Source organism: Melanaphis sacchari, unplaced genomic scaffold, assembly GCF_002803265.2.
Source record: "Melanaphis sacchari strain LSU unplaced genomic scaffold, SCAv2.0 Contig21_pilon_pilon, whole genome shotgun sequence".
NCBI classification, from domain to species: domain Eukaryota; kingdom Metazoa; phylum Arthropoda; class Insecta; order Hemiptera; family Aphididae; genus Melanaphis; species Melanaphis sacchari.
Genome location: NW_020271096.1, coordinates 1424835 through 1451538, shown reverse-complemented (window position 1 = coordinate 1451538; position 26704 = coordinate 1424835). Strand labels below are relative to the sequence as shown.

At 24.2% G+C, this 26704-nt stretch overlaps 2 protein-coding genes across 3 annotated transcripts; both read right to left on the bottom strand.

Moving 5' to 3' along the window:
- Positions 1–1388: 1388 nt before the first annotated feature.
- LOC112594017 (probable cytochrome P450 305a1) lies at positions 1389–8158 on the bottom strand. The gene is made up of 8 exons (XM_025338607.1): positions 8056–8158; positions 4356–4610; positions 3276–3664; positions 2741–2849; positions 2210–2390; positions 2012–2129; positions 1647–1788; positions 1389–1573 (listed from the first exon to the last, which is right to left on the bottom strand). Exons 1-8 carry the CDS (start codon positions 8156–8158, stop codon positions 1404–1406), a joined length of 1467 nt encoding a protein of 488 aa, XP_025194392.1. The 3' UTR covers positions 1389–1403.
- Positions 8159–9575: 1417 nt separating this feature from the next.
- On the bottom strand, positions 9576–16633 carry LOC112594005 (venom protease-like). 2 transcript variants are annotated; one of them, XM_025338593.1, is made up of 10 exons: positions 16467–16633; positions 16196–16249; positions 14707–14856; positions 14512–14624; positions 12622–12966; positions 12346–12493; positions 10717–10883; positions 10188–10289; positions 9938–10086; positions 9576–9864 (listed from the first exon to the last, which is right to left on the bottom strand). In XM_025338593.1, the coding sequence occupies exons 4-10, from the start codon at positions 14594–14596 to the stop codon at positions 9703–9705; spliced, it is 1158 nt and encodes a 385-aa protein (XP_025194378.1). In that variant the 5' UTR covers positions 14597–14624; positions 14707–14856; positions 16196–16249; positions 16467–16633; the 3' UTR covers positions 9576–9702. The 2 variants fall into 2 exon arrangements, with proteins under 2 accessions (XP_025194378.1, XP_025194377.1); XM_025338592.1 differs by lacking the exon at positions 16196–16249.
- Positions 16634–26704: the final 10071 nt, after the last annotated feature.

Sequence of the window (26704 nt, the reverse complement as noted above, 5' to 3'; positions counted from 1 at the left end):
TTTATTTATATTTTTAAATAATATTATAGACAAATAAATTTGTATAGAAATAAAAAAAACGTAAAAATAATTTATATGATAAAAATGTACGATTATTACCTGTTGATTTGTTGATGACTTATATTATTCTTATGTTATACTGTTTAAATTTGAATAAATTGCCATCTACTACAATAATCAAGTGTAGCTGGTCTGACTTAATTGATTTGTACCTTGTATGATAAGTATGAACAATGAACGAGTGATCAGTAAAACGCCAAAAGAGATAGAAATAAAATGAAATGGTACGTTTTATACAATATCCCCTCAGGGTAAGGGATGCTATGGAATATCTTTCTCAGCTTTCTCTTTTGTATAAAATAAACTAGAGCTGTATAGATATTTATTGTGCCTTGATATTGAGTGGGTTATTGTAATAAAATGAATGTATTAAATTTTAATTTAATGACAAATCATTAAGTACAATAAAAATCGATTCGAGCAAAGACGATCAATTGATGTATATTTAAAAGGATATTTTATTATATGTTTATATCTATTGCTATTAGATAGCTATTTTCCATTACTTAATTTACATATAAGTTATTTTTAAATAAAGATGATAACGATTAATTAAATAATAATAATATACGTAGCGACGAATATTTTATTATTTTAAGTACCTAGGTGGACAGGTACGAATAATATGTTTTTAATTTTTATAAAAAAATAACTAAAATTATTATTGTTCGTTTAAAAATACAATTTTATAGATAATTTAATTTGAAATAACCATAAAAATTTTTGCATATATATTTTTGAGGTTCGTATGTTTTTATAAGAACAACTTAATACAAGGAATATTTATTACGTCTTACAAAATTTAACTTTTTAAATTAGATGTTTTTTACATTTTTAAGTACAAAACTATTTGCAAAATATCTTGATTTTAACAATTTTAGTTACATTGTTAGTATTTTTAATTTTTTTAAATTATTACAAGAATAATTTATATGTGATCTTGTATTTAATTTTCAAGATTTTTTAAAAACTCTACATATTTTTTTGTGTAAAAAACTAAAACTATTTGAAAATTTCTAATATCTATTAATAACCTAAAATTAATCTATATATTTAAAAAAAATAAATTATAAATATATAACTATTGATTATTTAAGTAATAGTGAAATATTAATAATTTCTACGATGAATATTTTTTAAGTAATATCAAAAGATTACTTTATGGCATTGTCAAAATTTCACCGTCAATCGCTCATAATAATATATTTAATTATATATAACATTTTTTCAATAATAATTTTAAAAATCTGCATCAAATTTGACCATTCCTTTGTGTTAGAAATTAGTAATGTTATTCATGGAAATTAGAAAATAATAATAAAAACAAAATACACTAAAGATGTTTATTTTCTTTTAGACAATTTTATTTTGTAAGGTTTTGGTGTCATAAGTATACCACAATTTACTCCATCGGATAACTGGTCTATTTCAATTACAAAATCATGAATTAAATTGGCAAATACTAAGTTAACAAACCGCTGTGCTAACGCTTCACCAGGACATCGTCTCTTTCCTACATATAAATAAATAATGAAATTATTGTAAAGCATACTTATATCATAGCGTAAATAAATTAAACTATTTACCAAATCCAAAAAAATACAAATCTCCGATTGTATTGAGTTTTCCGTCTGTGTCCATAAACCTCTCTGGTCGAAAAACTTCAGGATCATCCCATTTCAACTGATCGTGGTGTAATGAATATAAACTCATCAAAATTGTTGTATTCTATGAATAAAAATTAAAACTTTATAATATTTGTTTTAAATCACTTAAAATGTTATTCACAAAGTTTCAAAATCAAAATACCAAAAAAATTTAATATTTCATGAAAAAGGTATAATTTATGCAAATAAAATGTTCATAATAGGGAAACTATTGTTTAAAAATGCTCCACTAGGGTAATACTAAACTGATTATGATTAAACATAAGCATTTAAAAACATTATACCTTAGGTATACTATATCCATTAAGATTTGTATTTCTTAACACACGTCTAGGACCTATAATTGGTGTTACATGATTAAGTCTCTTCGTCTCTAATAGCACCGCTTCCACGTATCGATTTCTAAAATTAAAAAATAGATTTCATACAAAAACAATTATAGTTGATAAATAATACAAAAATGTCCATTCAATTTATTTTACTTAAGAATTTGTTCGGCTGTAATGTACGTTCCCGGAGGTTGGATCTCGTCCAGAATAGATCGAACTTTAGCCTGGACATCTGGCCATCGAGCCATAGCCAATATAGCAAAATCTAATGTACCACTAATTGTTGATGATCCAGCAAAAAATAAATCCAAACAAACAGCTACCAATTGTTCTTCTGAAATAATGAATGCGTACGTTTTAAAATGTATTAGAATTTCTATTCTAATATCTATAAATAATAATACCAAATAAATTATATTATTTTATTATTATTGTTATTTGTTACATGACATTTCGAGCTTGTATAATATTAATTTTTATTTGTATACAATTATAATAAAATTACGTTTTAATAGATTTTACTTAAATGCCGTGGACGTTAAAACACAAATTATGGAAAAAGACAAAATTATTTAAATGTATTTGAATAAGTACTTATATTTATAAATTATAATACTCTAAGTCAAATATATACTTTAATACAAAAAATTAATTATACAATTTTAATAATATTATATTACTAACCAGTAAACATTGTATTGTCTATTTCTTCTTTTTTCATTTGATGTAAATATGCATCAATAAAATCTCTGGTAGTGTCAGTTAAAGTTCTCTTGTGCTCCTCAATATTGTTCTACATTAAATTTATATATTATACAATATTGTATGTATTATATAGGTTAAAATGTATAAAATAATTTATCAGAAAAAAAAAATAAAAATAAATGTTGTCATTTTTAAGAAATTTTATTCTATCTAGGGAAGAGAGTACTTAACATCGGTGAATCACAAATATAAGATAGTATATTAGGTAAGTACCTAATATTAAATACCTCTAAATTACAATCTTTATATTTATAGCACACCTATTTTAATTAATCAATACAGGAAAAATTGTTTGTACAGTCATGTATTTCATTTAAAAAATAAAACACTCAAGTGTCATACTATGTAAAACGCGGTTAGACAAAACAAAATAATATAGTATCATAAATGTCTGTTAGATTTCAGTCGTATGGAAAATTATAAATTGTAAGAAAATAATGATTTTAAATCTTACAGATATTATTGAATAAATTTGCTGATTGATATCAGTTATGAGTGAGTAACCCATCCTGGTAGGTGCCAAATATCGTAACCACGGCATCTGGTTAAGCAATCCACCAGCCATATCGAATGCTGAACTTCGTTTCTTCATCAACATTAACAACTTAGGGTCTTCAAACTTAGTGCCCGCTGTCAACTCCCATAAAACATTCATTACAGCTGATTGCAAGTGTAAGGTCGGCGTTACACTTTCCGTCTCATCGACTAGACGTTGTACCATGAGTTGATATTCATCATAAATCAATTCGTCCACCCTTCTTTGTCCTAAACCAAGTAACTTCAAGTGTCTGACCGCAAACGATCTGTGTATTTTCCAAGTATCTCCATCAGTCATCGTTATACCTGTTTTAATGCATACCATGTTTATGATGAACAAATAGAATAAATTAGGAGGCTCCTATAGCAATTTCTATTTATTTATAATTTAAATATGGAGTATCATATTATGTTAGTTAATAACAATAATAACCTAACTTTGTTAATATATACCATGTTAAATTAATATAGGTGCCAAACAATAATGAAACTTAAATAAATTAAATTAAACTTTGTTTAAAACTTGAACCTTTAAATAAAAAAAAAAAAATAAGGTGTATGGCCTGTAAAAAATTTTTTTATTATTTTTTAGCCCTCGACACCAAAAAGATTGCCGACCCCTGTCTTAACACATTAGTATTGATAATATTTCAAAAGAAAAATTCCGACAGGATCACAAGATCTTTGTCAACATCTCGTTTTAGATAACACTTAAATTATTTTATGTTTTTCTATGCCATAAAATAACATAAATTTCATAATGAGTACCTATAAAAATAAGAAGATTTAAGGTAATTTATGAAAAATATTTAAAAAAAATGCAAATATAAAAATCAAAATTAATGGCATCACTTATTCGTTATTACTAGAACCTAAAATTATTGTTTCAACATTATTGTTTTAACCACCTATTTTATTTTCATATTATATTTGTAAATTTTTCAACGAGGTATAAAATACTTTCTCAGTTCAACATTTAATGTAATTGTGTATTTACCTCTACGTTTACCCATTGTCCGGAGTCTCATAAAAAAATTATCAGGCCGTCCTTGAAATTCGTCTCCAACTAAAGTTTTCTTCAATAGATCATTTCCAAACAAAACAACAACGTATTCACGTCCTAATTTCAACCCAATGATATCAGAGTTATATCTTTGACGGAGCTCTTCGAAAGCTAAATATTGACCATTTTTGATAGACGACAATTTAGCTAATTGATATGTATTTCCCATAAATGGTATCCACACTGGCCCTAAATATACATAAAATACAAAACAAACGTTAATATATATCGTTAAACATATATATACTTAATACTTATAGACAAGAAGATCCACTAAGCATCTTATCTTCATTTATTTCCTTTAGTAATTAATTATTTCAAATTTTGATTTTTGGAGTACTTAAAAATATTTAAAAACCATATTTTAAAATTCTTAAACGTTTTTGTATAACTAAGGGATAACGGAATCTGCGACAACACAAAATTCTTGTTTTTTTTTTTTTTTTTTTTTTTTTTTAATGAGTACCCCGATTTTTACTGTAAATTATTTAGTTAGTAACTAATTGTTTTGAAATTGTTGATGTGTTTAAATCAAAATTTGAACGAGTAGTTTTCTAGTCATTAAAATATCTATATTAAGGATAATAGTGAATAAATATATATATAATAAAATAAATAATATGACTTCAAAATATTAAGATAAAAATGGTGTTAAAAAATAATAAATAGATTTAATATTGGATCTAGTACTTATTATACATTGACAATTTTTATGAATTATAAATTATGATGGATTAATATTAATTATTAAAATTTCGAAATCTACTTCTATATCTTCCAAACCCATAATCATGAAACTATTATCCTTAATACACGAAATTGTATAATTCAAAAATAACTCGTTAGAAATTTGATCATAATGTTTTGACATTTAAAAAAAAATTATCCGCTAAATAATTTACAATAAAAAACAAAAGTTATCGTTTAAAACCAAAAATTTACATTTTCACAGTATCCTCCTAAAATAGTATAAAAAAATTTGAAAATTTATAATTCAAATCCCATTAAAAAATATATTAATTAATTATTTCATGGGTGTTTTAAATATTATAATGATAATAATATTAATATTATACTTTAGTCTGAGTATAAAAACAAATGTCTATTTTTAATACTTAAATTAATTTATGAACAGGTAAATTTGTTATTCTTAATGTGAAAAAAGTTATAAATTATAATACTCTTATGAAAAAAAAAAAAAAAAAAACTATTCTAATTGAAGCTCGTTTTATTACACTATACCTAGTATAAATATAGATAAAATAGTTTTTAACTTAAAAACTTTTAAAATACTTGCTCAGAAATATAATCACATAAATAACTGTAAAAAATTGTAAAATCAAAAAATATATTTGAAGTTGAATGTTTGTGCAACAAGTGTGTAATAATATTCTAATTAAATGGTTTGAAAAAAAATATATCATTAAAAATAAGTCTTTTTTAAATACATAGATATTAAAACATAATAAATAATCTCATTTTTTTATTTTGTACGCCCATATATTCATAATTGTAATATACACATTTGAATATCCGATATCGTATACACTACAACTTTATTTATATACATGATTATTTAAAATATAATATATTACAGCCATTTTATTTAAAGTATAAAATATGCATAGTACCTAAAGGAAATATGTTTAGAACCAAAGTTTTTCATTTATAAATATTTCATATGATTAGTTATATTTATATTTTTTCACTTAAGAAATTCAAAATAAGAACCTATACTTTTTTGCAATAATATCACGAAGAATTTTCTTCGAAGAATTATAATGTAAAATAAACGAAATTCAGACGAGTAATTTATAAGTGATAAATATTTAAAGTTTAAATGAATGAAGTAGTAGACCAACATTTTGCGTGGTATCCAGTATCACTCCACTCCGCTCATCTAAACATAAAATACTTGTAAGTATCATAACTACTCGTTTAAATTTCGATTTTTGCACACTGTAATACTTCGAAAAAATTCTTCACGTTATAAATGTAAAAAAAAGTATAAGTTTCCGTTTTAATATCTAATGTTAAACCTACGCTAAAATATTATAAAAAAGTGTAAAAATTATTTATCATTTTAGATATTTCTTAATAAATATCTTTCGTATTAACAATTTTTCTGTAGGTATCATAAATAGTTATACGATAAAATGGTTAAAAATTAATTTTGAATCACTCTGTATATATAAGTGGACAAACTAGTTTTAACAAAATTGTCTAAGTGTTAGTCCCAGATTGCATAGTTTTACATATATTTATTACATAATTTTGGTCATAAAATCGTCGAAAAAACGGAATTTCATGTTTTTGAACACACAGTTTTATCACGATATGACCTTCAAATTTCGAACAAACCATTTTCAGACTTTTGATCCATTTCTGTGCTTAGATATTCCTATAGTCTAACTGGATACTACTTATACCAACAATAACTGAATAGAGGAAAAATAATAGCAATGATGTTAACAATTTTAACGTATTTAAATACTTGAATACTCTTGAATGCATTTGTTTAATATGTATAAAAAAAAATATTAAATACAACAAATGTTAAGCATCATTAACATTTTAATCAGTGTATGAATAACACTGTGATTTAAACAAACATTCTATTATATTATAATACTTTAACTAATTTTTTTCGTAGGATTCTATTAGATTTAGTAGATATTATAATAGGTAAGTTATGTGCATGTAATAAATACTGAAAAAACGTAATTATAGAGTACAATATCAAAACATTTTTAATTAGTTAGGTGCATACTAAATATATGCTACTTATATGTTATATACCATAATTACATAAGTATGTACAAAAATATACGATATTATAGTGTATTGTTTTGTTACAATTATGAATAATGACGATAAGACTAAATAATTTCATGTTATGATTTAACCATACTAATAAAAACCCAAGTAAACCATTTATAATATTATAATAATAATTATTATTTATAAATATTATATTATTATTATCGTGATAACTATCCTAAACACTATGCAACCATTTATCAGAAAATGAATAACTTCAAAACTCTATGATTATAATAATGTATCAAATTTTTTATATACAATATATATTATATTATTCGTATGTATTATTTAATAGGTAACTTAAGTATAATAATGTGAAATACTAAAATATGTTTATCACGTGAAACAATAAAATATAAAATAACGTAATTTCGAGGTTCACGTCGTATATGATGGGAAAATCTCCCACCATTTATTTTATAAAAGCGTATTAATACGTAACAGTATTCAAAATGTGGAAAATAAATGAGTACATTTAAAAAGAAAAATTGTAATTGTTATATTATACGTAATTCGCAAAATTTTTAATCGTATTATATTTTCAACTATAATTTATGATTCGTTAATACTTAATTTCATAATGATTTTTTTCTCTTTGTAAAACGGTTTTGAAAGTATTAAGAAACTTTTTTACGATATATCCATTTGAATTATTGCATACCGAATTCCAATAGCCAATAAATATTTAATTATTTTAACACTGCCATGGTTTAAAATATAGGATACTCACCTACACACTAACTGTATTAGCTAATTTTAAAGCAAGTCATCACTATTCAAACAAAAATAACTCTGAAAATTTAGACTTTACCTGGTGGATAGTTTTTTGGTTTCCTACACGTACGGAGAGCGATCAATAACAAAATGACTGTAACGAAACATACAAAATACCAAAACATTAATAACACAGACATAATATTATTATTTTGTAGTTAGCGCCGGGACTGGTTAGAATGACGATAGGACAAACAATGCACGTGATAGTCGGCGAACGACTGACCGTTTTTTATTCACTCGTATATTAGTGTTTCAATCGTATTTATTTAATACAGCAACGACAAAGAATACTAGTTATAGTAATAAACTGCCTCTGCAGAATCAAATACATGTGTGTCGTGCGTGTACATTTCTATAATACTGTGATGTATATGTATAACAATAATTTGTGCTGTAAATTGGTGGGGATATTTCTGTTGTCCACTGTCCAATCCAATAAAATATGTTGTATGACTAATTATAAACACAATTAGTTTTGGCCGTTTGCCCGGTCATATACAGAGTGATATTCACAGTGTACCTATTGTATAATTTATAAGCTATTAAGTTAAGAGATAATAATATTGTCTAATATAATAATATATGTATCACGTGTTGAGAAAGAGATACTTATAGACAAATATATACAACTGAATATAAGGATGCTCATCCTCAACACATCCTTAAAAAAACGAACAATGTTCTCTATTACAACAATAAATTATATTTTTCATAGAGAAATACTTTTTTTTCTATACCTCAATTATTGATAAGTGGGTGTTTTTTTTTTTAATATTAATGTACCCTGGCGAAAATTTATACAAGAAGTTTTTGAGTTAATTAACTTTGTGAATTAAAGAGTTATGATAATTTTAAAATAAAAATAATTTATATTAATCTATCTAAATGTAATATTACATTTATTTCATAGATATGTAAAACCAGTTTTAAGGATTATTATCCAATGTAAATACATTTTAAAAACTCAAAATTAACTAGTTTAAATTTTAATTTATAAAAATCAGTTTTAAAAAAAATAAATTGCATAATAATTTACAATAAAAAAGTAGATTCCCATTTGATTAAAATAAGTTTTTTTTTTTACCACAGTTCACAGCGCTTAAGACAAACATTACTCTGTTTACTCGTAAAGTCGTATGTACCTATTTAACTCTTTACTCTTTAGTATCTGCTTCTTAACAAATACATAGACATCAAATAAAAATATGAATTTTGATAGAACCGATTACTCATGAAAATTGTATTCATTTTGCATTAGCTATTTTTCCATTTAACACAATATCAGTTACAGAGTATTTAAGTATTATCAACTAGTAAATACTAATAAATATATATAAGAATAAATTATTTCACTTAAATACCAAAATCAATAAATCACAAACCCCAATTTATCATAGTAAATAATATAAGTAAGAGATATTCATTTCATTTTAACGTAAAAAACTTGTGTTTAACATTATATTCCAAGATAATAATAATTTATAATTTGAATACAAATAATATAATTTTTAATTACTAAATACATTTTTTATAACAATTAAGATTAATATTAAATAGTTATCTGAATAATTATAAATGTATTGTAAAAGTATAAAAAAAATAATCGATTGCACGGAGTTGTCTGTTATTCGTTTCGTTCTTAAGTAAAATACATATTAAGCAACATAAATTTTAATTAAATTTAACTATAGTTTATATTATCTGCGATCCATTCAACAAATGATGACACCCTAGAATATACACCTGGATAACCTGGTTCAGCACATTTAAATCCAAAAGACACAACACCCACTAAATAATATTGATTACCACTTGGCCACATCAAGGGACCTCCGGAATCTCCCTAAATAACCATAGAAATTAAAAATATATAACAGATACATAGTACAACATAATAAAATGATTTTAATCAGTACCTGACAAGCGTCTTTTCCTCCTGTTAAAAATCCAGCACATAAAACTCTGTCATCGATAACGGCTTTTTTGTTAGCAAATGCTCGTTTACACTCTGTATTATCTAACACAGGTATCTGAATTTCCATTAAAGCAGTAGAACTAGGTCCCCCTACACAATAAATATAGTATAAATAAAACACAATGTATCAAAATATTTATAATACGAGTATACTTTAAATTTTTTCTGTATGTATATATTTATTTACTTACGAAATGACGTGGCACCCCATCCAGCAACAAACGGTACAGATTTAACTAACTTGTTAGCTCTATGATGCGACAAGATGGGTAAACAAATAGGTTGAATATATTCTAAAAAAAAATAAGAATATACTATAAGTAATATATGATTTATTAAGTAAATTTTATGTAATATACTAATACATAGGTACTAAAGACAAGAGAACCTAAGTATTTGTAAATAAAGACAACAATATTTATAAAATATATTTTTGATGGCTGAATGATAATATCTATGTCCCTGTACATATTTATAATACAGATACGTCTTAAATAAATAAATACACTCAACGTGTATGTATAAATGTATAATATATACTAGTAAAACATATTTAGTGCGTTTTATATATTTAAAAGTTACAATTAATATTAAATTAAAAAATGCAAAGGAGACGGCCGTCAGAGGGGTCGACGTTGGCAGAGTATATATGATACAGTATTAAAAAATATATTTTCTTAAATATTACCTAAATAATTAGTAAATATTGAAAATACTTACGATTGAATCTAACACTATTTTCTAATTTTAATAATGCAATGTCATTAGTGTATTCTTGTGCGTTATACCGTTCATGTGTCATTACACGTGAAATTGGAATATCTATTGGTTGAGATCCATCATCCACGGAAGGATCTAAGTTCAAATCACCTAAATGTGCAACAGCTCTGAAAAAATAAATGGTTTAAAGCTACAATATTTGATATTATTAATCATAAAAAATTTTTATTATCAGTTTATAAAAATACCTTTAAAAATAGTCTACAATTAAACATTGATACTATTTATAATATTAGATCATAGAATCAATTCACTGCTTGAAATTTATTTATTCTGAATAGTGAATATATTTTATTTGTTGTAATCGTGTTTAAAATCAAGTAACTATTTTAAACTACTTGTTAATCGTTCGAAATTTAATATTTAAATACTCAGAAAAAAAGAAATATGAAATGAATAAGTAGGTAACTGAAGATACTATACAGTAAATGTTAGGTAATTGTACCTCTTCATTGAAAAATAACTCGATTTAATTTTTGTATACAATTTGAATTTAAACTTTAGACGACTTAAAAATAAAAAGAATAACTATATTTGTTAATTATTTTTAAATAATTATAATGAAAACATATGAAAAATCGTTAAAATACAATTTCTATGCTTTTTGATTCGGCGATCAGTTCAACAGTATAATATAAATAGAAAAAACTAAAATAATTAAAAATTTTAAATCTTGATTTTGCTTGAAGGTTTATCTTTTTCTTAATGTTTTTCTTCAGTTATTTCAAAAGTACTAAGTATAGTTTATATTTGATGCTCTAAAGTACTAACAAAATCTAATTTTCTTCTAAAAACCACACTTAGAATTGTAACTTGAAGCATTTTTCCTTACACTGCCCTTAAAAGTGATGAAAAACATAAAAATAAAAAACACATCATTGTAAAATCAATCTCATTGCTCAACTCATAACTGAAAATTTGTAAGTACTTTAAGTCTTTATTTTTAATTTTTTTTTTTTTTTTTTAATGGAAAAAATATCAGTTAAAAAATAAAATAGTTATATTGTTTAAAAAAAAGTGTAATGAATTACGTAAAAATATTTCAAAAAAATGAACGTTTATAATTAAAATATTCACTTATAGAACATATTTTTTAATGAAACATTTAAAGGTATTTGCTTAAAAGAGTTTTTAATTTTTTACATAGAAATGACGATAAAAAACACATGTATTACCCAAACATACTAACACTTTTAATCTGAATACAAAGTGATAATAGGGTAACTGATGAAACAGTATATCACAAAGTTTAGTCGGTGTTTTCTTTGTAATACAAAATAATCTAATCAATGGCCACACGTAAAAATTATAAGATATTTATATCAGTAAATACTTGTCAACGTGTGTATTTTGACATGAACAGCAATAGTAAATACATTTTCATGTGAGTAATATCAAATCCACCAAATGCCTATATAAAATCTTTCTTTTTTTAACATATTATACTCTCGTCATTAAAATATTATAATCGTAATATGATACTTATCACCAAGTCAAATTATGCAAACAAAAAGAAAGAATTTTAAACTAATTTATAGACTAGAAGAGCACATTATTAAAAACACTTACAATTTTCGATTTCCAATACCGACAGTGCAGTGAGCAGCGGTTATTACGTATCTTTCTGATACCAAAGTACCTCCACACAACCACTGATAATCGGAATTTGGTCTATTGAGATCTCGATACCCAAGTGCTGTCATCCAGGGCCAAGCACCTAAATACGTATTGAAAAATCAATATTTTTAATTCTACAAGTAATTTAATAAATTTAATAAAAACCACTATATATTTTGTAGAATTTTACAAAAATTAAAAACAATTAAATTTTTTTCAAACGTATACCTAATTCAGCAGGATTTCCTCCAACTATTCGAACGTGACTAGAATTTGACCGACCACAAGTCTTTTGAGAAGGCAATTTGATCGACGAAACTGTTTCGTAAACTGTTGATCCGGACGAATCAGGTCTTGAAGTAGTCATCCTTTGAGTAGTATCAGGCTGGTTGGAAGGCTCTCTATCCAATGGACAACATACCTTTGGATCTTTACCCTCATATCCACACATGGAATTTCTAAGAAAGTTGACAATAGTAGAATTTTTTCTTTGAGTTTCTAATAATGTTCGTAACGGTGGACATGATTTTATGTTGATACAAGATCCGTTGAGATCATCTGGCGTAAAACATTCTAAAAATACAAACAATAAAGTATATTATTCATACAATAATATTTTTATCATAACAAATAAGTAATGGTAAAATTGCTTAAATTCAACGAGCTTTCAATACTTATTATTATTTAATTAAGGATGTTTACTTAATAATAATAATTATAGTTAACTTATAATTGTTTAAAAATGGTAAAGTTTACTTTTTCATCAGCTTAAAGAACCTGAAATAATATTCGAAATACAATAATAATCGTAAAGAACTATTAATTCGATATCAACATACCACATATAGTTAAAAGATGTAAATAGGTTTGCAGTACCTTTACATCACTTAAAATTAATCCAAATATTTATTTTAGTTGAATCGTTTATGAGTATAGAAATTAATAATATATTAAATGACAAAAAGTATTCAGTCTTTATAAATAATATTTTTGAAATTACTATAATTTAACTAAAATGAATAAAATATACATAATAATATAGACTAACAGACCTCCTTTGTTGAATTCGAGTATAACACATAAATTACAATGATTTACTCAATCACAAAGTACGGTCGACACCTATAATAAAGTAGAGTAATTAGTGGTTACCTAAGTCCCCATTATTTTTGATTCTATCTTTAAAATTAACACGGTGAAATTAGTATATTCACAAAGAAAGAGGTTACTCCGAGGTTTTCCATAAAGCTAACTATTAAGCTCATCAAGAGAATATATTATTGCATCATTTTTTTTTTTTTTTTTTTTTGAATTTAAACGTTGATAAAATTTAACAAATTTAAATAATATCTTCAGATATTTAGGTAACTAATGAAAACTGTTTTGCTTCTAGTTACTAGTTAGAATAACAAAATGTTAACCCTAGGTTCTTAAACCTAATAATCAATTAAATAAAAATTTAAATTACGTAACAATTTAACTAATAATTTAAAAAAATTACATAAATAACTCAAAAATTCTTCGAATCTTTAAAAAATATTGACATTTAAGTATTTTTATTGATTTATAAATAATAATTTGAATTTTAAAAAGACTATAGCCCTTTATACCTCTTTTTTTCTTTAATAGTCTAATGTATTTTATTGTTTAATTTATCATACTTTACTCAAAATAATGATACTATAATTACTATTATTACAAAGCTAGCATGTTTTAGATTAAATCCGAAACTGGTGAACAATCCATTGAATTACATTTAACGCGTTACGACATTTGATTTAAGTATAATAACTGCATGCGCTAATAAGTTTGAACGTAACTCCGACCGTAAAAATAAATAATTTTAAAATACAACACATGTAATTATTGTTAACAAGACGTGTAATTGCTTAAATGGCATGTATTCAAAAAAATTATAAAAAAACCCCTCAGCACCACTTAATAGATGTGAAAACTTATCTCTACAATGCTCTAGTATCTCTAAGAAAAATCACTTAAGTTTTCGTTAAAATTGATCAAGTATTTTTTGACTGTATAAACTACAACCACACACGCATTGCCTTTTATAAAAATAAATTAATAAACAATAATATTATGCAACTAAGAAGTAAAACTCACCATTATTGGATTGTGCCTCCACTCTTCTACCAATCTCCTGAGTGAACACGAATACTATACAAATAATAAATTTACATTTGTCCATGTTCAATAAAGAAAATCTAACCGTGTGCCTAAATATAAAAATATAAAACAAAATTGAATACATTTATAACATACAATAATCTGTGTTAAAGTGTAATGTATAACTATTACCTTCGGTGATTACTTCTTGATTATGTTGCACTTCTGACTGTTATTACGTGATAAATATATTCATGGACATTGATTACTTCTGATCGAAGGCAATCTATGTTTACAATATAAAATATACGCGGCCAAGACTTCGCGTCAGCTGTGTAATCCCTATAATGTTTTTCATTAATTTAGTATCATTTATACCTATATAATTAAACAATATAAATATATAAGGCTAAAAATAGTGTCCTAACAGCATTACAATAGGTCAAACTGATTAGGTACCATTGATGATTACCAATCGTCAATAATATACACATAAAATCAATCAATGACTTATAGTCTTATATATATATATATATATATATATATGTAAATTAATTTTTGTATATAAAATAACAATTATTATTATTTTAATATTTGTATTTGCTTCCTGGTTTTATTGAACAACCTTCTAAATGGAGATAATGAAATATAATATTTTTAATCTACCCTAAAAATTTTAAAAGTATACCATGATAGGTAATGAATTTGGTTATACAAAAACATAATAATATAAAAATGGCAACAAAATTAAATTGCAATTTGTTCGTTATATTATTCATATTACTTTAATTAAAATACATACGGATATGCCACGTGACGTATTAAAAAATTGAAATTTACCTACCAATCATAGCATAATGACGTATAAGAAATTAATTACTATAATTTTCCAAATTGTATAGATTAATTTATAGATATCTTATCGACCATATAGTAAAAAACAATAAACTAATATGAAAAAATAATAATTAATTAACATTAAGGTACGTGATACATCACCGGTTATGTTTGTTAATAACTTTTTTCCAATTTTATTTAAAAATAATTTTTTTCGAAATTTGCCTACCTACCATTGGTATCATTTAGTCACGTGTATGGTATTGTATTTTACAAGCTTTTCAGATACTACTTATAATTTTAATTTTATTATTTACGTCACTTAAAAATTAAAAGAAGGTATCTTAAAAATAATCAATACTAAGTATTTATTATCCATCTATACAGTTTATTACTTAATATTTATTACAAATAAAATCAAATATCTATAATTTTATTAAAGTTGAATTAAAATTAATTAATTTCATTTTTAGTTTATTTAATTAGGTAGATACACATAAAAAATACTTACGTATAAGTATTTATATAAATTAAACTTCAATTCACAAATTTTCTAGTAAAATTTTATGACAAAATAGTATTGCCTTCATTAATAACCTAACGAATAGCGGGACAAAATTTATTTATTTAATGTTAAAATGGTTTAAAAATTGTTTTCGAGAAAAATAAATGTATTACAAATTTACAATCACCACTAGTAGATTCTACTTAGTGGTTACATTACTTAAATATATAATATAATAAAATAAAAACTCGATTGGTAGACACCAGCAGATACCTATTAACTACAAAAAAACTATGAAGTGGAGGGGATTATATATTTTTCATTTTTATAATAATTTACCAGCTATACAAAACGCCGTCTCCAAAAAAGTTAAATTACGCCTCTGATTTATACCTGCAAGTTATTTATTAAAATAGTGAGAATCGATACTGAAGGTCTAGGTCACGATTTCAAGGTAAAATTAATTTGATAAGCAAAAAAGTAAATTAAAGTTATATTATAGTAATACTAGTTATTTATATTTTTAAATAATATTATAGAAAAATTAATTTGTGTAGAAATAAAAAGCCCTTACAAATAGTTTACAAGAAAAAAAGTGTACAGTTATTACCTATTGATTTGTTGACGACTTCTATTGTTCTGACGTTTGTGTTTATTGTTGAATAAACTGCCACCTACCACAATAATCAAGCGTAGTTAGTCTGACTTAATTGATTTGTACCTTGTACGATAGGTATGAACAATGAACGAGCGATCAGTAGAACGCCAAAAGAGATACTAATAAAATAAGGTAATTTGATAAATTATTAACATTCATATTATGCTCATCAGCAGTTGCAAATCCCACCTCCAATTTGCTTTGTTCAAAACCGGTCGACTAATATGATTTTAGTACGTCTGTATGTGTTTTCTATCGCTGTAGCTTGAAAACAGGTTCCCGATTGTAAATGGAAAAAATTTGTAGAAAACAGATAATAATAATTAATAATAATAACAACATGAATATGATTATATATTCTAAATTGTATTATAAACATATAAAGTTAATTTCTTTACAAGAAACATAATATTATGATAAATATTATTTATGTGGTAAATGGCAATACCACTACGTCACGAAAACCATTTTGTTTTAATTAAAGATAAGTCATCGGTATGTACACAATTTGAGGCCGAAGTAAGGGGAAGAATTAAAACAAAAGAACATTTAATTTTGAACAAAAAATTAAAAACATTATAGAAAAATATCTTCAAATGCTATTAAACTCATTAATTATTGATAACGTTTATTATTTTAGATGAAAAATTTCAATTACAAGATTATGTAGATAATAATTTCAGTGACGTTTTTAGGTTTTTGTCATGGGAGGAGGATATGACTTTATAAATGAAAATACCAATGAGAATATTGTACAATATATTATAATATATTAATTCTTGCAAATTTAATCAATTATTGATAAAAAAAAATAATAATAATAATTTTTTAAATAATATAATGACTATAATTATTCGTGTGTATACTGTATACAGCCTATGGGGGGAGGATTTATCCCCTTGATCTCCCACCCCCATAAATATGCCACTGAATAACTTCATGTGTACTATTTTACCGAGATAAATATTGTTTAAGTTATCTAATATTTATCTTCGATGAAAAAGACATATTTGGATAAATGTATATACCAATAAAAATTTGAACTGCAACGCACACGTTTAAATATCCATAAACAATTTTTAATTATCATGAAATAATCACAATTAATAAAACCTTCCAGGAAGTGTTTTATGCTTACATAAATTTAAGTCGGTGAAAAAACACGTCAATTCAAATTAAATAAGAAAATTTCATCAAATTCATCAAAATGTCTAACATAAGTTTTATTGACAACACTCATTTATGAATAAATACCTGTTTGTAAAAAATATGTTGATATAAAAGGACGCTACGGGCCACGCCCGCGTGTGATGTTTCCGTCATACATACATAGATACAACACAGCAAATTTGCGTTCAGCCAAATCTCCATTTCATGTTGCTATCTTTAATATTAAAGTAAACTTACCTATCATCAAAAGGTAAAGATAATATTATCTTAGCCATCGCATAGGTTTTTATTATTGTCATAATTTGAAAGTGAGTTGTGAGAATTTTAAAGTTATAATATTTTATATAACTATAATTCGTTTTAAAATTATAACGGCAATAAAAGTTTATGTCTTATGATGAGATGACCTGGATATTATTCTTACCTTTAAGTTTGGTAATAGGTAAATTTAGTCCAATATAAAAGCTAACAACATAAAACGGATTCTGCCGAACGAAATGTATATTACCAATTTTGATTCCGTCTTACTAACCCATAACACGTCACTGTTGAGGTTCAACAGAGTTCCAGTTTTGTACTTTTAACTTATTAGAATATTATAATGAATTAATCTATTATCTAACTTTGAAAATAATTATTGTCAATTACCGATAATTTATTGACAATTAAAATTGTCGTGAGAAAATGAGAAAACAATGAACGTATTCGTTAATTATTGTCGACACAAAGCCTATTATAACATTAAAATATGTACCTACTCAAATACTCATTATCATTAAACATAATACAGTAAATATAAGAGCAAAAACAAAAAAAATGTTAACAATAATAATCCTAAAAATTATATTAAAATGCGTAAATGTATGCATTATTGCATTAGAATATTAGGTGATAATAATTAAAATCTAAAACGTTATATTATGTAAAACGCTAAAACCGTTTACATCTGAGTGCGGGATGTGCAATATAATTAACGTAGCTACAACATAAGTTTGCGTTTTTCGCCTCAGCGAAACCAATATTTAATTGTTAACGTTTAGGCCATTTAAAGTACATTGACTCGCAATAAAATTTAAAGATGAGTATATTATCTATGTTAAAATTATGCAAACTTACAGGACGAAATAATATTTTATACAAAAAAGGTGAGCAGATAGGTATCGCTCTGCTGTACAATATAGAGATCGAGTGAGTCACTGTAACAGCGATGTGTATACAAAAACGATTTTATTATTTATTAATAAAACTTGAATTAAAATGTTATACGAAATTTCACAAGAATTGACTCTATTTGAGCTAATTATAGGCATGAGAAATATTTGAATTTTTTTAGTTTTTATATCAAAAATTACCGAAAAAAAAATGTTCAAAAATTTATACATTGAATACATTCATATTCCACGTAAATCGTTCTTCTACCTTTATAACTTTATTAAAATATTAAAAATATAATGGCAATTTTTTTTATTTTATCTGCATTTACAATTAAAATTAAAAATCCTGTAAACATTTCACTATTCATAATATCATTTTTAATCTATTTTTACTGTTTTACGGAATTTACAGAAATATATTATTAAATATTGAGTTATATAAGTTGATATGATATACTACAAATAAATATTATTAAAATAATTAAATACTAATAAACAATAATATGATAAATTTAATATTTTCGGAAAAATTATTTCATCCTACTATAATACTAAAAGTAAAATAAATTACTTTAATAAGCTACATTTAACAAACATATCACTTGATAAAATAGACTAATAGACCGTTTCCGCTCACAACCTTTTTTCATATACTGTAATGATATTATACAATTAAATTCAAATTTAACGAACTTATAATAGTGAACAGCAGAGTGGTAGGTACCCACTAACCTTTCTATTTTAATAATTCAAATTTATTTTGAATAACTGTAAATGAGCAATAATAACTATTTTTGATTTTATTAAAATTGATAAATACACAGTATATTCATATATTATTACATATAATATAATAAATGTTATAATCATAATCTCATAATTCATAATATCTGTTATTATCTATTTCAAACGCAATCTAATTGCTTTTACAATAAAATTATTATATTAAACAAAAATAGTAATACAATTTTTAATAAATGATTTGAATTTTTGGATTATTCAATTATTCTGTTCACTTGGTACAATTTTTTTATTTTCGAAAAATCGTATATAAAATTGCTTATGTATAGGTAATTCATGAAAAAATAAAAACAATTATTGTTCAAGACAAATGTGTCGACGAAACCAAACATTTGATGCAAACATGTGAACAAATAGATTTTATAAAAATAGTTTAAAATTATTTTTTAAGTAAAAAAATTCCTGTGCAAAAATTCATCGTGTTTTTCATTTTTGTAATCAGTGGTACCATTCATTTGTGCACATCTGCAGCTCGCATTTAAATAGACATAAATACTAAGTGCATTACAACAACTACACTCACAATAATATTATAATTTACGATTTTAATCAATATAACCATATCCCTATTATATACAACGTTTTATAAATCTATAAAATGTATGTGATGGGAAATGAATTGAAAAATTATAAAAATTATACAATAGTCATAAAAGTTATTAGATACATTTTAAATTAGGAAAATGTTGGTTTTAATCAAACATCTGAAAGAGAATTTTTATATATGATATAAAAAATCAGTTATATTTCTCATTTAAATTTAAAAACTCATAAATAAATTATAACACAAAATTATACAAAAATTAAAATAATTATTAAACAATACAGATAAAAACAATGAGTTATATTTTAACCCCCCCAATGTGGATTTTCCGCAAATTTTAAATATTTTATTAGATTTTTTTTTTTTTTTGAATATGTATTTTAACAGTAGCTACTCATTATACGATTGTATTGTTTTTCAAAAAAATTTTTTATACAACTTTTGATATGTTTTGAACAGTACTCTTTTGAATAGTATTAAGTTTTAATGATTCTGTCGAGTTTCCAGTAATGTTTGTATCATCGCAATCGCAAAGATAGGTAAATTCATGCGATAAAGTTGGCTGTTAAAACTTAGAAGAAAACATTCTATGGCATTAGTAGTTCTAAAAAAAAACCATGAATATTTTCTAAAATGTTCAACATTTTAATAATAATTTACCTAGTATATGTTCAGATGGTTCTTTTTCTCACATATCTGGAAGAAATAAACAATTTGGTTCTATGCATATATTTTTAAAATATAACCTGCAAAACTATGACCTTTTGACCTTATGAAACTATGACCTTAATGGACATAATTCCACTAGCTCTATTAAACCATCTTCCACTTCTAAATGATGCAAAAATGGGAATCCAAAAAACATTTTCAACCTATTACTAAACTCACTAATTTACTATTGTCGTCTTTATATGTATTTTTTTAAATTTCGTCTTCAATTATCTAAAAATAAACTATTAAAAAAAAAAAAAATAATATTTACATTTATTTAATATAATGTCTTACTTTACGTCAATAAACTTAATTTAAAGGAAAACGGCACTCAAATATCATAACACCAAGAAATGCTTCAAATTCGGGCTTCATTTGAGCTGATTTCAAAATTTAAATGTAATTATTTAATTTCTACAACTTTAGACGTAGTTATTAAGCACAAATTCTTTAGATAGTTCCATATGTTGATTTAAATTTTTTAGCTTTATTTTCCAAGAAAAATAAAACTAATGGAATATAGTATCTATTTTGATAACAATGTTTGATGTCCACTTATAAAAAGTTATTTTGTGCATAATCAAAAGTTTCGTCAACCAAAAAAGTTCTGCAATTAACCATAAAATTTAGATTTTCTTAAATCTTAATAAAAATTAAATGCTTATTATAATGTACACAAATAAATTGTTGACCTTTATATTTAAAAACATCATCCATTTTCCTATTTTGAAGTTCAATAACAACCTCAATAAAAATCATGAGTAAAGCGGGTTATATTTTTTTTTCGCAGTAAATCGCTTTTGGGGCAGATTTTATAACTTGATGTTGAAAAACTAAAGAGCTAATGTCTTTCATAAATTTTGCACGAATAATTTTACTAGTCTGGTAGAAACTGATTGTAAGGCTCTGCTCGTAAAATTTTTTCCCGTAATACCTGACGTTCAATTTTTGAAACAGCTATCGTAGAACGAAAGTGCTCACTCAAAACTTCTCTAACAGTTATCGGATTTGTACCCTGATTTTTACCTTCTATTATTAAACTCGCTATTCATTTATTGCTGGTGCATGATGTGCACTACTAAAGACTATATTTTTACCATCTAATAAATCTGTATTTGTGGGGTTTTAAAACAATGTCCAACACGTTCAGAGGATATTAGCCGTACGTCTTCAGTTTTAGTTATTTTCCATTTTATTGAAATACAAACATCAAATATTTTGTACATACAACGCATAACACGGGAAAATGGAAACTATGTACTGGTGTACTAAGTGTAATGAGTATAATACTTCGGTTATTATCATTAAAAGCAATTTGTTATCGTTTCATTTATCTAAATACATATATATGATTATAGACCATCATTGTTATTAGTTATATGTTATCTGAAACAAAAATAAATGATCATTAAAATCAAAATCTTAATTTTTAGGCTAATACTTGTATATTTGGCAACGTTACATAGAATTAAAAAAACCAAGGGTTTACACCCGTATTAGTCAAAAAGATATTGACAACAATAACCATTCTCAATCAAATTTCTACCAAGTTTATAAGTATGTTTTTTTATTTTTTTTTTTTTTGTTCACACAATGACATTTTAAAATACAATATTTTCGACAAAAATTAATTCAACTGTTATTTTTATTTTTAGCAGAATAATAGTTGATTATTACACGTGCGTGTTGTGATGTTTTAGTTGATATACTCATTTCATTTTTGTTTTTTATTTTTTAAGCCCTTGCGTTATAAAACACAAGGTTTATTAAATTTTTTTCAAAAGTACACATACCATTGTAGTAGAATCTTTTAAAAAAATTGTATTAAAATGTCAAAATATTTCATAATTTTTTATTTCTGAAGTTATCAAGCACTATAATAAATTACGATGACTCATCTAATAACATGGTTAGGTTAAATTTTAGATATAGTAAAGCAATTGTCTAAACTATCCCAGTTTTTCAATTTACACAGTCGCAATATGTATTTTGAGTTACAATATTTATTCATTTGGTATTATAACTATCGTTGTTTTAATTTTATTTTCCTTGTACATTAACCAACGAAGTATTATTTTTCATTATTCTTTCGTAAACGTTAATTGCATAGTGTATTTTTAATATTTATAGCTTATATTATATACCTAAATAATGGAAATACTATCTTCTAAGTATAGATTATTTATAATTACTTTAACATTTTATTATACTTCCGATTGTATGTTTATGCCAAAAACTGATGTGAATAATTATAATGGCGTTTCAAGGGACCTTTTAAGTAATTGTTAATTTAATACAATTTAGTATTATTTATATTTAATAATTTTAATATCGCTTATTTTTTTTTTTTTTACTTATATTACAAAGACGTTTGATCAATTTCAATTTTTTATTTTGTTTTTAGAACCTATATATGGTAATTGCTATTAGATATTTTAATTTTTTTTTTTTTTTTAAGTAAACTTTGAATGGCTTTAAATTAAAGTGTTTTCTTGGATTCATACACCATTTTTCAAAAAGTATAGTACTAAAGTCTACAAAACTTGTCCACACTGATAGGAGAGAGAATGAGAACTTCTTAAGGTATACACTGAAATGCTTAGAAATCTATTTTAAATCTGATTAATGTTCTGATTATCGGGTGTAATGTAAGGTGACGCATTCTAAGATAAAACGTCATAATTAAGGTTTTAAAAAGTGCAAAAAAGCAATTTGCTTTACACAGCTTCTTTGTGTACCACTATATACAACCAAGAACACGAAACGAATTATGGACTATATTTTGGATATGAAGATGGAAGTTAATGAAAGGTACATACAGAAACCATATAGAAACCCAAATATTTTACCTAGTTCACGCGGTCCAATGATAGTCTATCAAGACTATAGTTGTAAACCAATGCTTCACCAGTCCAAAAAATCACGTAGTTTTACATTAAATATACTTATGTTACGGGGTGACTTCAAAATTTATACCATTAAATCAATTTGACATGAACTTCTTGAAATATAAAACAATACTCAATTTTTGAAATGGAGTAAAATATTTTTGTGTTTTTATTAAAAATAAATATACGACAGGGTAAACTAATAGAATCATTTTTATTTATAAAAATAATGAAAACTATGAAGGAGAGATAAATATTTTGGGAACGGTCTAAATGGTATAACAAAAATAAGACGAAAATCTAAAGAGCCCAACAAATTAAAAAGTTGTTTGCCGATTCCTAACCAATCTAAGACTTGACCTTGGTCCCTTGATTTAAGTTAACCTAATTTCAAGTATTTTTATTTCAAGTAAAAATAAATATTTTTCTACAACTAAAGCATTCATAGAAATTACATAGTTGAGAAAATAATTTGGTACCAAACCATGTTCATAATTATGTTTATTCAAGCAATTGTTTATTTATTTAAATAGCATGTACCTACAACTTAAAGAAAAATCTAATGATTGAGATTTATCTTCGAAGTTTTTTTTTTTTTAATAAACATTAATTTAAATTCTAGTTTTATTTTTATAACTGAAGTCAAATTATTTTTAGACATTAGTACTTAATGGAGCTGGCAGTAAAATAAAAATACAGATAATTGCAAAATAATGCTCAGTTTTTAATAATCGAGTATGAATAAATTACTAATTATTACAAACGATTGAGTTATTGTTATCATTATTTATCGTTTTATGATAAAAAATTAATTTATGGGATTAAATAATTATATTAATATATTTATAATTTAAATATTTAATTATAATGTACCAGATAAATTAGCAAAAGCTGGATTCAATGGTTTGTATACTTCACTATGAATATTATAACTAAAAAATATTATATATGTTTAATAACTGCCAGCACATAGAACTATACTGAGCATTTTTTTAGGTAAAGCAGATCATGATAAGAATTTCACTATAGCTAACCAGGGTATGTATAATAAACCATATAAGATTTAAATACAAAAACCTACATAGAAATATGAATTATTCTATAAATCTATTACATAAAATGAGAGTTAAATTTAAATATTTGTATTTATGTTTTTACTTATAAATAATAAAGGAGGTACCTATTAATAAATTGTACTATGTGTAATGAAAGTATAACTCATACATAAGTAAACTATTGTTGTTATCTAATACATCCAATTGATTATGAATAATAGTTTGTAAAAATATATTTAAATATTATTTTTTGTAAAATAGATTTTTGAATATTTACATGAGATAGGTGTTTGAATTCTATTAATGTTATCCACAATTAGCGCTTGAGAGTCATGCAATATATTAAATATTGGATTTATTATTTCATTGACACTGTCAATTACTCCGATTAAAGTGAATGTCCAAATCTCCAGTTCATCCTTCTTTCCTCCAGTGTCGTATAACTACTAAAAAAATTAAGTAAAACTCAAAATTCTAGGTATGGATAATTCAAAAAACACAAATGGCAGCAAAGAATTAAAAACATTGAAAGACCTTACGAACGGTTTGTAATAAAATTTTAAAATATTATAAAAAGTAGGTATAATGTAAATATGTAATAATAAATAAATTCAAATACGAGATGATAAAAATCTATTGTAATTTTTTTAAACGTCCTTTAACAAATGGAAAAAATACCTGGACCCAACAGTTTCCATAGCAGACAGTTTTTAATATATATTTTAAATTATAAGATCATATCAAGATTACCAGAATTGGTGCCAGCTTGGATTGAACAATAATTATTACTCACGACCGATCCGTGTATACGAATTCGATCTAAGAGGACAAAGTCACTGAGACTGACCAATAAGTGTTAGTGTTCATCAGTAGGGAGAGGGTGTATAATATGTGTATCAATGTGTACTTATAAATTATAATTATGAAAAGATATCTAGTCATCAAGAATATTGTGTTGGAATATGTAACTTTGTAGAATGTTTAGCTTAAAAAAACAAAACATAAGTATATGTGTTTACACATATATTATTAAAATTGTAGTTTAATTTAAGTACCACACATTAATTAAATTATATTAGTTTCAAAAAAAATATATAAAAGTTTTATTATGTGAAGGTAGATATTCCGATAATCGCTGGTAATCATGATATAATAGACAAATTACAATTTATCACAATAACGTTAATAAATATTTATTAAAATATTTCTTAATACAAATAATTTAGAAGAAATTATTTTTAACATGTGGTATTTAAACATTTTATTTTATTCATTTATTTACTACGGAGAAAAATTCTATTGAAAATAAAATTATAAGCTACGAATAATATTAATATAAACTACCTGTTAAAAATATTTGTTTTTTAAATTCTTTGATTAAATCATTTATAGACGACTAAACGAGAAACGATAATAAACTATTATTTTCAATATTCAACAAAATTATAATTATTGTTTATACTATTTTAATTTACAAATGTCTAAAACAAACACACTGGTTATAAATAATTGTGACTTCAAAAATGTGTGTCATATTTAATTTTTTCCAGAATATGCAAACGATTACAAGACATTTAAAGAGGAGAGTAAGAATATTTTTTAAATTTTAAACTAAACTGAGATCAGGTTAAAATATGAATATTTTATTTTTATGTTTAAGTGTTGACTTTAATGTTATTAACATCTAAATATTTTCCAATTGTCTCAAATATAATATTTTCAGGTATCTATGTGAAATTAATTTTTGGCAAAGTAAAATTTTGACATAATCTACTGCCATTTATACTGTAAAAATCGAACGATTGGTATATCAAAGGTTTAATTTTTTCCTTATAAAGAAGTTTGACCTGTAATTTTTAACTGAATT

What these genes read in the sequence shown, in the direction of transcription:
- LOC112594017 (XM_025338607.1), bottom strand. Translation starts at nt 8,158, where the DNA reads ATGTCTGTGTTATTAATGTTTTGGTATTTTGTATGTTTCGTTACAGTC. An exon ending in AAATTTATTCAATAATATCT is followed by an intron (nt 2,850 to 3,275) that starts GTAAGATTTAAA and finishes AATTTAATGTAG; the next exon opens with AACAATATTGAGGAGCACAA. An exon ending in AGACAATACAATGTTTACTG is followed by an intron (nt 2,391 to 2,740) that starts GTTAGTAATATA and finishes TCATTATTTCAG; the next exon opens with AAGAACAATTGGTAGCTGTT.
- LOC112594005 (XM_025338593.1), bottom strand. Translation starts at nt 14,596, where the DNA reads ATGGACAAATGTAAATTTATTATTTGTATAGTATTCGTGTTCACTCAG. An exon ending in ATGGGGTGCCACGTCATTTC is followed by an intron (nt 10,087 to 10,187) that starts GTAAGTAAATAA and finishes TTTATTGTGTAG; the next exon opens with GGGGACCTAGTTCTACTGCT. An exon ending in GAGGAAAAGACGCTTGTCAG is followed by an intron (nt 9,865 to 9,937) that starts GTACTGATTAAA and finishes ATGGTTATTTAG; the next exon opens with GGAGATTCCGGAGGTCCCTT.